At 40.9% G+C, this 13,901-nt stretch overlaps 1 protein-coding gene across 1 annotated transcript; it reads left to right on the plus strand.

Moving 5' to 3' along the window:
* Positions 1 to 2,234: 2,234 nt before the first annotated feature.
* Positions 2,235 to 11,555, plus strand: smyd2a (SET and MYND domain containing 2a; the record flags this gene model as incomplete). The annotated part of the gene is made up of 12 exons (XM_079217068.1): positions 2,235 to 2,407; positions 3,833 to 3,896; positions 4,531 to 4,641; positions 5,201 to 5,261; positions 6,246 to 6,373; positions 7,037 to 7,104; positions 7,448 to 7,550; positions 7,694 to 7,804; positions 8,725 to 8,870; positions 9,129 to 9,296; positions 9,770 to 9,878; positions 10,107 to 11,555. 12 exons carry the CDS (start codon positions 2,235 to 2,237, stop codon positions 10,188 to 10,190), a joined length of 1,326 nt encoding a protein of 441 aa, XP_079073194.1. The 3' UTR covers positions 10,191 to 11,555.
* Positions 11,556 to 13,901: the final 2,346 nt, after the last annotated feature.

The following is a 13,901-nucleotide window of genomic DNA, read 5'->3' on the forward strand; positions in this document are numbered from 1 at the left end:
TTATGTACAAGTCTATGGATCTGTTTTTATAGCTGTTTGAATATTGTGAAATTATGAATATCATTATGAACTTCAAGCTGACTTTGAATTCAATTTTCTCAAAAACTGTACAGTAATATTTTGAGGCCATGTACATGGACATAGCAGAGGTCATCCTGAACAAGTCTGCAGTGGAATATTTATATACAAGTCTATGGATCTGTTTTATAGCTGTTTGAATATTGTGACATTGAGCTGGCCCCCGTACCGTAACACCTTGAATAGAGGTGCATTTAGAATTGCAACTGCGGCTCACTCGGCGGATGTGGGCTCACTTGACCGCAGTTGGAACACAGACTCCACCAAGCAGGTTTTGCGAATCACAATATTCTGCATTTTCCTTCTACATCCTCTCGTCCAGCGCTCCCAAACCTTTATGCGTCACAGACCGGTTACGTGAAGACAATATGTTCACGGACCGGGTCCTAACTTGGAGAGACGGGAGACAACAACACCTGACGTGTGTTCGTTATGTCCAGTCTACTGACGCTACTCCTAACTAAACCTTTAGTCCAGTCTACTGCTTAACGTATAACCCGCTGCACAAAGACAGGATGTTGAAATGGACGCATGTTTTCGTGCTTTTTTGGCGATCTCAGGATGCTCTGCCTTGGTTTTAATCCAGAACACTGACAAAGTTGAAACAGACTTAAATTTCATTTTTAGAGTAACGTAACATCTTGACATGTGTCAATAGGTTCCGTCTGAGGTTACCACAGACGGATGTATCCGGTCCTTTTTCACAATAAAACATTTTTTTTTAATTTAATTTTAATCTTTCATTCATTCTTTCTGTGCGGCCCGTTACCAAGGGCCCCACGGCCCGGTACCGAGGGCCCCACGGACCGGTAAAGAAAAAATACTTTTGATACTTAAGTACAGAAAATATCAGATACTTTAAGACTTTTACTCAAGTAGTATTTAAATAGGTGACTTTTACTTTTACTGGAGTAATTTTACAGTAAGGTATCTTTACTTTTACTCAAGTACGGCTTTTGGGTACTTTATACACCACTGTATATATTTATGTGTGTTTATTAATATATATTAGTGGAGGGACCATTTACTGCAAACTACTTATCATACTTTAAAGCCTAGTTTATGGTTCTCCGTCAGGTCGACGCAGACCCCTACGCCGTAGCCTGACGCGCACCTCCAAAAAATCCTAAAGCCTAGTTTATGGTTCTCCGTCACGTCGTTGAGCATTCGAAGTTCTGCGTCGAGGGAACGCGTTGCCTGCAATTACCGCCATACCGCCAGGGGGTGTGCCTGTGTGGTTTCAGGGGTTATAGCCGAATTCCGGTCACAGTAAACAATGGCGACCAAGTTGGAGCGGCTGCATTAAAGTTGGAGCTCATCAATATTGAAGAGCAAATGCTTATATTGCAAATATTGAAGCGCAGGCGACAGAAGACGTTTGCGGAGGTGGTCTGTACGACCACTAAACCGGTCGAGGCTGGGAAAAAGCAACTGCCGGAAATTACGTTCTGAGCGGACCAATCACAGCGCTTACGGTCCACGTCAACGCGACGCGTAGTTAGGATTTTTTGGAGGTGCGCGTCAGGCTACGGCGTAGGGGTCTGCGTCGACGGCGTAGCTACGGCGTAGGTACGCCGTCGACGTGACGGAGAACCATAAACTAGGCTTTAACTACGCGTCGCGTTGACGCGGACCGCAAGCGCTGTGATTGGTCCGCTCAGAACGTAATTTCCGGCAGTTGCTTTTTTCCCAGCCTCGACCGGTTTAGTGGTTGTACAGACCACCTCCGCAAACGTCTTCTCTGTCGCCTGCGCTTCAACATTTGCAACAACCATCAATATTGATGAGCTCCAACTTTAATGCAGCCGCTCCAACTTGGTCGCCATTGTTTACTGTGACCGGAATTCGGCTATAACCCCTGAAACCACACAGCCACACAGGCACACCCCCCTGGCGGCATGGCGGTAATTACAGGCAACGCGTTCCCTCGACGCAGAACTTCGAATGCTCAACGACGGCGTCACGTGCTCATACTTGTACACGAGTTGCTCGTCCGTGTTGTCTCCTCTCCAGCAGGGGGCGGTAACCGCTACTCCGGACAGAGAGGACCCGAGAAGAAGACGGGACTCGGGACAGAAGCCTGGAGCTCCCCAGCAGACGACTCAGGTGGTGCTCGGTAGTATCCGAGCGAAGACCCGTCAACAGAACCGTGAACCATGAAGAACGAGGGAATAGAGGGGACGGAGCGGTTCCTGAGCCCGGGCAGCGGCAGAGGCCTGCGGGCGGTGAGGCACTTCGCGGTGGGGGAGCTGGTGTTCGCCTGTCCCGCGTACTCGTACGTGTTAACAGTGAATGAGAGGGGAGCGCACTGTGACAACTGCTTCACCAGGTAACATCTTACCTTCTCCGAAACCGCTGAAGAAAAAACACACCCACCAACGTGACAGTTAACCTGTCTCCAGGCTGGTGTGCTTTATTTACAGCTTTACAGCTTAAAACGGAAAAAAGGGAGCGACGCGTCCCGCTGAACGCTGGCTCACCTCCTCACCCAGCTAGGCTAGCTTGTGAACCTCTGGACATCTATCGAGCTGCTGCAGACATCATTTAAATGGGTCAGTGCTGCGAGGCGGCTCACCTGTCGGACTGCAGCGTTACTCTGTTGCACTGCAACATGCACGTGCAACAGTCTGCCTGGTGGTGCCACAGAAACACGTTTTCCTCCAGTCCTACTGATTAGTCTATTAATATGCTAGCATACTGTCATAAAGAGGCTCCTCATAATCGCAGGCAGAAGTATTCAGAGATTTACTTTTGGTACGTAGTAATACAACAGTGTATAAATACTGTGGTACACGTATTGCATTTAAAATTACACTAAAGTTAAAGGATAATTATATAGTTGATGAAGCTGTGCATCATAATGTGAGTTATATTTTCTATTAAGAGTCAGAATCTGCAATGCAACGAGTAATTTAAGTTAACAATTTAAATAAATGTAAGGGGTAAAAAGTACAACATGTCCCCTTCTGAATTGTTATGAAGTAGCACAAAATGGAAATACTCAACTACAAAGAACAAATACCTTGTATATTTACTTAAATACTTGAGTAAATGGATTTAGTTACATTACACCTCTGATCACAGGTATTGCGCTCATTCGAAGGAGCACTTTCATACACACATGCCTTCAACCCAAGCTGCAGTTGAGGTTTTTAGAGCAGTAAAAGGTTAAGGTGCTAATTATAGTTGTCCATGTGTCCGGAGAGAGAAGGATCCAAGAGATGAGAAGGCCAGGGGTGCATGTGTGTGGAGGACGTGTGTACATTTGCCCATGTACAAGCAGAAACACGCTGTCTCTTTTTGTAATGGAGTTCTTTAGTCAGACTTCTTTTGACTGGAAATGTTTATCGAAATAGCGAGGAATGTTATTGGAAAGTCGTCTTCTCATGCACATGGAGTGGTTATGAATGGAATTAAAGTTTTGGCAACTAATTAACTTCTGTTGGTGTTTGAGCTTATGTTTTGTGAGTCCCACCTTCTGTCACAGGACTAAAACAAACCCGAAAGACTGTCATTCACCGTCAGTTTAACAATAAATATTCCTCGTATACAAGAGTAATGTCAGTGGAAAAAAAACAATTTAGTTCCACATCAATCAAGTGAAAAGCATCAGGTAAAGATGTCTCTCCAGATGAATATGTACAGCCTGTTATTTCATGCAGATGAATAATATTGAATCTTACCAACACAATGTTCCACCGGTCCACTTATCAGCGGTAATGGAGGAATGTTTTGTGTCTTCATGTCATTACAGGAGAGAAGACCTTTTTAAGTGTGGCAAATGTAAGCAGGCCTACTACTGCAATGTTGACTGTCAGGTAAGAGTCTGTTCTGCACTTTTATGGAGGGCTTGTAGTTTTTGCGTGTGAGTGTGTGCCGCTTGATCTTATTCCTGCTACAAAGAGTGAGGATAGGCAAAGACCAAGCCTATGAGTCTTGTTGGGTGTCTCAGTGAGTCTTTTGTTTACATCCATACATGTAGCGACAAAAGATGAGCATTTTGCTTCACCGGTACCACAGTAGAGTAAATATACATTCTATTGTGGGACCTACCTTGGACCACAAATTGAGAACCACTCTAGCAGAGCAAAATGCAGGAGGCAGCCAGCAAGAGACAGAGGGGATCACACGGTCATGCTGTTATTGCTGTAACTGAGGTTTCTTCTTGTTTGAGATAGACTGGGGTACATGTGGCAATCATTTATGGATGATTTGTTTGTGATGATAACATAATTTATTGTGTGTAAATTTATTTAATTTAAATATTATGTGTTCATTCAATTCTCTCTTTTCTTCTTGCATTCTTGCTTTTTGTCTCCCTCATGTATTGTCCTGTTGAATGGGATCACTTGCTGTAATATTGGAGGGTTTACTAACTGTAATTGTGTGTGTGTGTGTGTGTGTGTGTGTGTGTGTGTGTGTGTGTGTGTGTGTGTGCGTGCGCACACACAGAGAGCTGATTGGTCCATGCATAAGCTGGAGTGTGTAGCTATGTGTGCTGACGGGGAAAACTGGTGTCCATCAGAGACTGTCAGACTGGTGGCTCGAATCATCATAAAACAGGTACATCAACATGCTGTGTGAGAATGTGACAGAAAAGTTAACACAAAGTTTAATACATTTATACAAACTTTAAAGAAGATAGAGTCAAATAATATTAGTGGCTGGCCTGATAATATGTTAATCTTTTGAGCTAGACCATATTTTATGCAATAAGCCAGCTGTAAGCTGCTAAAGCAGCAATGCAAAGATGTAACACATCTCAATTTCATTTGTATGTATTTGCATGAGTAGTGTCATCGGAGTATCATGGGTGTTATGTTCTTGCTAGTCATGTATTACTGTTCACAAAGGTAATATCAGCTTTGGCCACAGCTAACAAAAAAACTACATCAAAGCAAACAATATTTTTCAATGTGAACATGTTGCTCCTGAAGCCAGTGCTGCTGTCATCCCTTTGTGCTCTGCAACTGCTGTGCTGTTATAGCATTTTAATGACTTCTTAATTAGCCTGAAAGTCTTTCACTAAACCATTTGCTATAATAAAATACATGTTGAGAAAGGAAACTTTATTTGTAATTTTGTTTTCATGACTTTTTGACTAAAATGACTCATGTTGCAGAGAGTCACAACAGAGCGCACCCCTTCAGAAAAGCTGCTACTGCTCACAGAGTTTGAATCGCGTAAGTAGATGTGTGTGCGTGTATGAATACATGAGCGTGTGTATGTTTAGTTACATCTGTGTGCATTTTTAGTTACACAGTGTGTGGTTTTTCTGTGTCTCTGCCGTTAAAGCAGTGTGTCTATTAATATCCTGTAGCCTCCAGTCCTGATTCTGTCTCTTTTTATTCACTCAAAGTCTGCAGAGCTCTGGGATTTAAATCCCAAGATTCTGGGTGCTGTAATTTCATGTTCTCTATCCTCCTTTTAAAAACTGCTGCCACTGTGCCCTTGGGCAAGACACGCAGCCCTCTTCTGGGAAACCGTGGTTGTACTGAGAAGCTCTGAAACGTTAACTTATTTACTCCAAATACTTAATCAGCCCAGTTTCAGCAAGGAAACGAAACGCTGTCCAATTTTACATTTATATGTAAGGCTTTTTCAAACTCTATTCTCTGCTCTATTTGGTATTATCATCGAGTCTGAGCTGTTGTTGCAGCCTAAGATGTGCCATCAGAGGATTGTCACAGAATTAACCTTCACACCTGTCTCTCATGCACACATGGCCAGTTGCTGCCTGCTGCCACTAGAGCATGTTTGTGTGTGAGACTGACAATGACACATGGCAGTGGTATATTCTACACCTGCTGCCAACACGGAATGGCTCTTCTATGAAGCAACAACAATAAAAAACATACGGATATAATTCTGGATGAATACCGTAGTCAACTTTATGTTTTATCTCTTGTCTTTATTGTATACCTGTGCTTTTTTTTTTTTTTGTTGGCTCATCTGCATTTTCACGTTAGTAATCCCTCTTCTCTAAAATGGAAGCACTTCCTCAAATACAAACTAAAAGTCTTCAGTCCAGCGAGTGGCTCAATAAAGCTCCAATGTTAATCACAACCAGCCAAACTCTTTTTTTCTCTCTATCCCTTTCTTTTGTTTTCTATTCTTTCTTTCCATCCTGTCTGTATTTATTGTCTGTCTTTGATTGCCTTTTCCAGATTTAGATAAGATGGACAGTGAGAAGGACGAGATGAACCAGGCAGACATCGCAGCGCTGCACCACTTCTACTCCAAACACATCAGTGACCTTCCTGATGAGCAGGCTCTCACTGAGCTATTTGCACAGGTAAAACGGGATAACACTACGTCCTTCCAACCTAGAAATCCACTGATGAAAACCTTTCCATTCTAAGAAGGATCCAGGATCTTAGGTTGGGTGTGTTCTCTTACTGTCGTGTGATTGATAATTACACAATTCTGTCAGTGGAAAACATGCAGAGTTGCGATGTACATAAGATTTAGACACAGTGTGCAAATACATTTTGCTTATGTGTACTCTACTCATTCTCATTTATGCTTAATGCATGATTGTGTTCATATATCTTTTTGTCTTCTTCCCCTCACGTCCTCCATAAATGTCTTTTGCTTTCGCACTGAAGCACATGTTGAGCTGAAACCAGGATATGTATCACACAAACACACTGGTCCTGTGTGTTTAACTCTACAGCTCTTTAATTTAATCTGTCAGTGCTGCTGTCACCTTTCTTCTCCAAACTATGCCAATAGCCTCGTTGGCTTCTCATCTCAAAGCTACATTTAATCTTCACTACCGGATTTCCTCCTCCTCAATGGAGGGGGTGTTCCAGCACATGTTAGTGGAGGGTGATGCCAGCTGTAATATCATATTACTCACTATGCGGTTCTCTGTCCACCTGTTTGTTTGTGTCTTCCCTTCTTTCTTACTTGCTCTGTCTCTCCTTCTCTCTCATGTTTTCTCATGTGTCTCCAGGTTAACTGTAATGGATTCACCATAGAGGACGAAGAGCTCTCCCATATGGGATCAGCTGTTTTTCCTGAGTAAGTAGTCTATGTCAACACATCGTCGTCATTCAACAGTTCATCCCATTCGTTAGTGTATTTTATTCTGCTGATTAAGTTGGAAATTACTGTATTTGTCAGCATGTATCAAATCAAATCAACTGATCATGTGTTGCAGTTACTCCTCCTTTCCTCCGTCTGTCTCCTTACATGCTCCTTACATACTCTTCAGTCCTCTGTCTCCCCCTTATTGCACTTCCTTTCACTCTCTCTCATTGTTTAGTGTTTTTCAAGCAAGCTAATGCATTTATCACAATTCTCTTATTTCAAAATTAGTTTATTAACCTTTTGGAATTATCCTTCTTCCTTCTCTTCCTTCTAGTGTAGCACTGATGAATCACAGCTGCAGTCCTAATGTCATAGTGACCTATAAAGGCACAGTGGCTGAGGTCAGAGCTGTCCAAGAGATCAACCCCGGGGATGAGGTACGTAATCACTGGACTCGTCTAGTAATGAAGATGCTTCTTAGTGATAGCAATTTTTGAGACCACATACAATCATGAAGAAATACAGAAGCTTATTACAGTTATTTTGATTGATGCATGATTATCTTCCTCTCTCTTTGTAGGTCTTCAACAGCTACATAGACCTGCTCTATCCAACAGAGGACAGGAAAGAGAGGCTGTTAGATTCCTACTTCTTCACATGCCAGTGTACTGAGTGCACCAGCAAGTCTAAGGTACTGTTGGCTTGTCTCTCTGAAGCCTAGACGCCTTCCATTTGAAATCACTTCATTATATACTGTAGCTTGTGGGTTACTTTTTCGCATTGCTGGTGTGAGGAATATACAATAAATTGTCTCATCTGCATACCGTTTGTTTGAAACCGTGTCTTACACATTCAAGCAAACAAAGTAGCCGTGTCCCCATTCCATACTACATACTAATATGTGTACATCATATGCGATTTATATTTACCAAAGGCTGTGGAAGGTAGATGCTTTGAAGTCAGTCCCAGCAACGCAGAACGTGTCACCTGTTTTGATTTGGATGAGGATGAGAAGGAAATGCACTTTATATTCTACTGTCTAAAGAACTAAACATGGAGAAGCAGCATTCAGCTTTTCTGCTCCACACATCTGGAACAAGGTTCCTGAAAGCTGCAGGTCTGCTGAGACCCTCAGCTCCTTTACATCTAGATTGAAGACTTTTCTGTCTGCTGTTGCCTTTAATTGAACCAGATTCAATTGATGCATCTCACTACTGCATTTTATTTCTTAAACTGCACTGGAACTTTTATTCAAATTGTATTTTTTATTTTGCTGTTTTAATGTTTTCTTAACTGTTTTTAAATCTGCATTATGTTTTGATGCCTTTAATGATTTTATGTGAAGCACTTTGAATCGCCTTGTTGTTGAAATGTGCTATACAAATAAACTTGCCTTGTCTGCCGAACATCCCAATCTGTTAAATATGGCAGATGAATGTTGATTACGATACGTGTTTACACGCAAGGTGTTTAACTTGGCTCTGCTTTTATGCTTTTATGCTGCCACGCCAGCAACAGCCGTGGCCGGAGGCGTTCGGTTTTCAGGTTGCTTCAGAGTATTTTGTTACCGTACAACTGTTCCGTATGTCATTCCTTTCCATCTCTTTCCAGGACAAAGCTAAAATGGAGATCAGAAAGCAAAGTTCTCCACCAGTGCCAGAGGAAATCCGATCTATGGTCCTTTACGCCAAGAATGTCATCGAGGAGTTCAGGAGAGCCAAACACTACAAGAATATCCTCTTCCTCTGTTTATACTTGTGGAGCAAAAAAAAAAAAAAAAAAAATATATATATATATATATATATATATATATATATATATATATATATATATATATATATATATATATTTATTTATTATTATTTTTTTTTCACTGTCTCTTGCTATGTTTTTTTCTCCCCTTTATTATTTCCCCCTTTCAGTTTCTTTCTTCAAGGACAATTTTCCACTTCCCAGCCTCCTCCTATTTCTCCACAAAGTTTGTCATTACTCCTTGATTCTCTGTCACCCCCCAGTGAGCTGCTGGAGATATGTGAGCTTAGCCAGGAGAAGATGGGATCTATATTTGCAGACACCAATGTATACATGCTGCACATGATGTATCAGGCCATGGGTGTCTGTCTCTACATGCAAGACTGGGACGGAGCTATGAGCTACGGAGAGAAGATCATTCAACCGTACAGGTGAATTGAGCCCTGCAGGGAGGCAGTAATGTGAATATTTACAAAAATTACAATAGATAATTGTAAAGTAAATCAATTGTAGCAGCACTATTGTCAGGCAATCCCAGTAACTAACTGCTTTAACTGTATTTTGCTGCTCAGAATAATCTTTTTTTTCTGTTTTATTGGCTTCCTACTTTACAAAATACAGTATATTTTCCCATGAAACATTCTCTGTCCCACCATTCACACTACAATAGGTTGTATTGTGTTCCTTCAGTGCACTTTCACTTACCCTCAATATATTTTCACTATGTGCTCCACAACAATCTGCCACATTTATTATATCTCATTTATATTGTTGTACTTTCAAGCTTGACATGTTTTAAACTGTTGTAGCACTACAACAAGACCCATGGTAACATTAATTATAGATGATATCTTGCTTCCTTTTACATTTACTACTTGGCCTGTAAATTACATTCTCTCTCTAGTGTTCACTACCCAGCCTACTCTCTGAATGTGGCGTCTATGTATCTGAAATTGGGACGTCTGTATCTGGGGCTGGAGAAGAAGACACAAGGAGTCAAAGCTCTAAAAAAAGTAAGTTTACAGACATATGGCCAGATATTAATAGGTGGCAAAGTGAAAGCAGAAAATACTGTAGGCTCTAAAGAAAGAGGCGGCGATAAGTGAGCTGTAAAAGGGATCTCTGCAGTCAGAAGTTTATAGGCATGAAGTGAGTCAGTTGCTTGTTAATTTACAATTCGATAACCCCAAAGAACTAACTCCTAAAAATAATTGTACAATATATTTTGTTTCTGTCTTCAGGCAGTTGCCATCATGGAGGTGGCTCATGGGAAGGATCACAATTATGTTGCAGAAGTCAAACGGGAAATTGAGGAGCAGAAGTAATCGAGGAGCAGAAGTAAAAGAGGTGCAGCAGGATGAGCAAATGTATTACAGAGGGAGAATTTAGGAGGAGCACTGAATTGGGGAGACTCCTAAAGCAACAGAAATACACATCACAACTGCATGCCATGCATCTTACTGCCCTCTGTTTTTTTTTGTTTTTTTATCGCCCACTTTTGTTTTGATGCCTTTTTGTAGGCAGGTTATTTTTCCATGTCTTCATATTGTGGGTGAGGAAGACCACGTGTTGTACTTGTACCAGACCTGGAGTTAAAAACAGACAAATTAGGATTCCAATTTTTGTTTGGGGAAATAAAAAAAAAAAAAAGGACTTGAATACTTTGTGTGCTGAAGCTCATAAAACCATTGGAACACCCTTACTGTAATAAAAAAGGATCACATTAAAGATAAAAGAAAAACTTTAAGACGACAAAGCTTTCATTTGACAGCTACGTAAAATCCATTTCCTTGTGAATTCATTCACTGTGTTCTCGCGGCCCATCACTGGACCATGTTTTCATCATCATGTATGTCTTTGTAAGCAGTTGTATCTGCACAGTTGGGCCCCAGAGCAGTTGTTTGACGATTTTGACTTCTGTACAAGTGGTGAGTAGTTGATATGAAGGGCATTACGTTCCCCTAGCCGATGCATTTTAATACTATCAAACAGAGTTTCTGGCTTCATTAATTCTTGTTTAAACTGTGAAAAAAATGTGATTGACCATGCGTCAGGCACTCTGTAGCAACAGAGAAGAGAATGCAAAGAACTATTCCTGAATGAATAACCAGTCGATTGATTGGCTTGTCTTACAGTATGTTTGCTTGTTTTAAAGAACCAGAAAACGTGAAGCATGTTTATGTTATGCATATGAGGCTTGTTGACCAAAGGGGCCATGGGTTTAACTGATGGGGAACCAGCTATAATTCTCTATTCAGTGTGTCTTTTAACGGGGGTGCTGATCTGAGGCCAGGGTGACGACTGAGTCACAGTAAAGACATTGGTACTATGACCTGACCGATGATGCTGGATCAGAGCCCTTATGCTTTCGGGAAAAGGCTCAACACTGTAGCTTTTTTGTTGCCTTTTGTCTTGAGATGCATTATTTTACCTTTAGTGATTTCTTAGAAGCATTGTAAATCCAGATAGTCCTTTCTCTGGGACTGAAATCACTTAAGCAGAGTACTGCAGTAATATGCAGTATAATCTGGTAGGATTACCTTTTACATGCAGGTGATACCACTTTTAACTTTATAAGCAACAAGAATGAATGCACCATATCTTAAAATGGGGAATGCATTTTCCTCCAATCTCTGTTTTAGTGCCACCGTTATTTTTGCACAGTTTTACTTTACTATATATATATATATGCATATGCCACTCTTTATGGAAATATTATCTTCACCAGGAATGGGTACTCCAAACAAATACAATCTGTTGTAAAGTCCTGTTGACAACCAGGATGGTCAGAGATTCTGGAAGAGTTTGTGTATTGATTAAAAGAACCCGATCCAAAATCATGAGCAGTCACAGGTCGTGAAACCGAAGTTTTCTCTTTGCTGTCGATTTTACTGAATCATAATACAAAAATCTAAGACTAAGCATGCGTGTAAAAGACTTAAAAAAAAATCTTCACCTGGGCCTTAATTAAGAGTTCTTGTTGCACTCAAATTCTGTACAAGGTTTTCAAGGTTCAAGTACATTATTTGTGATAAAATTATGTAAAAATGGCAAACCTGTAAGCATTTTCTACCAGTTTGTTAGTGGACAGTTGGCCTTCCTGCAGTCTTCGAACCACCAGAGAAACTACAGTGACATATCTAAGTATTTTTAATGCCTGTAGCTTCTCTCTCTCTTGTTTACTATGGATGCAGTTTTATGCAACACATGCATGTCAGTTACTGAGGGTTAACAATATCCCATTGTTATGAGTTGCCTGTGGTCATATTTGTAGCAACTCATACATAGGTGACTCTGGCAACTGCAAAAATGCATCTAGAAGGTGCCTGCCTAGCAGCTTTGCGAGGGTAATCCAAAAGCACCGTCTCAGCAACTCTGTTCCACATGTTTTCTTTTTGCATGTTTTTAGAAAGAAGAGGCAATGAGGGTTTGTAGAAGCCATGAAACATCTAAACCCTCAGTTTGCCATTTTAAGTGCTTAATTTCTAGCTGGACTCTAAGAACATGCATATGATTGTTTTCTTTCTGTGACTTCATAAAATAGAACCTGTGAAATAAAGGTTAAAACATCAATACTGAACATGTGGTATGCCATGCAGCTGTTTTTCTGTAATGAGCTGTTACTTAATCAGGCATGAATGTTATTCTATTGGAATGCACAACTAAAATCTGAGCTTCTTGATTCTTTCTGTACCATGTCAGTGGAACTGAATAAAGGCATTGCACTTGCTGTGATAAATATACTATTATTTTATTTAACCAGGAACTCTCCTGACCCCTGTGCTATAAATGGTTATTTGTTTTCCTTCAAGCATCCTCGATTGAAAGTCAACCCTGGAAGTGGTGTGCTCAATTTAAGTCAAAAATGCAGAGGCGAACAAAAGGACAACAGCAAATGTAATCAAGACATCACCACCTCCTATCCCTATATACCAATTAATTAAACTATAGAGCATATATAAGACAAATTTACTGCATCATCATTTTACAAGGCCAACCATCTTGTGATGTAATTAAAAGATAGCAATTTCCTTAGTCAGCTGTGGAAATCGTATATATATATTCTGGAGAGGATCTTCAATGTTTTAGCTCCAATGTGAAATACAGTCTCACACGTGGCCCACGAGCTTGTCTTCCCAGCCTAATATTTGTCTAACCAACGAATCCTATATTTAGGAAAACACCGAGTAGGACAGGAAAACTAGGCGTTTAAAAAAAATAGATGTCTGCCTGGAGGACGCGTACCTACAGAGTCCCGCCACTAGGTGGCCCTGAGTAAACCACAAGTAAACCAATCGTGTGCGTTGTGTGGCTGACGTCATATCAAGTAGCCAATGAGCAGGAAGCTGAGGGACTTGCGGTTTGCTCCGGCTGAGTTTGAATTTTCAACGAGAAAACCCCAAACAGTTTGTGTGTGTGATACGAAGCATCGCGCCCAAAGTAAGTCCATCTCTCCTGAATCTTTACGCTTGTAGCAATTCATTTAAATCTTAACGCTATCACGTGTCATTTCACAAAAAACATTTCGTTTCCTCCAGCCGTTGATTGGTCGATTTTTGCTTGTAATAAAATTTAACGTTTGCTAAAACCATGTTCAACGCAGCTAACGCTAACGTTGACTTCAGGTTAAAGTTAAGTCCAACAGAAACAATTGACGATAACGTAATGTTAACGTTTACGCTTCTCTTCAAATTAACGCTAAATTCAGTCATTCAAGTAATCTGAGAGGTATGTTTATCTGGCGTTTACGTTACTTCACTAACGATAACAAAAGTGCAACTAACGCTAATGTGGCAACATGAACGTTACGTTAGTTACGTTGGGGTTATGTTAGTTTACGTTACGTAACGATTGAAAGTCAGCGCTCTGCTTCAATCACTGATGTTAAAAACCAAGCCAGACATCTAGGTGTAGTAAGTTAAGTAGACTTGGCTACTCTAACTGTGTGTTCACAGGTCTCGTTAAAAAGTCAATCAGAAAGCTGCAGCTGATTCAGAACGCTCACTAAGACCAGGAAAGTGGATCACGTCACTCCA

This window comes from Taurulus bubalis (assembly GCF_910589615.1).
Source record: "Taurulus bubalis genome assembly, chromosome: 4".
In the NCBI taxonomy this organism is placed as follows: domain Eukaryota; kingdom Metazoa; phylum Chordata; class Actinopteri; order Perciformes; family Cottidae; genus Taurulus; species Taurulus bubalis.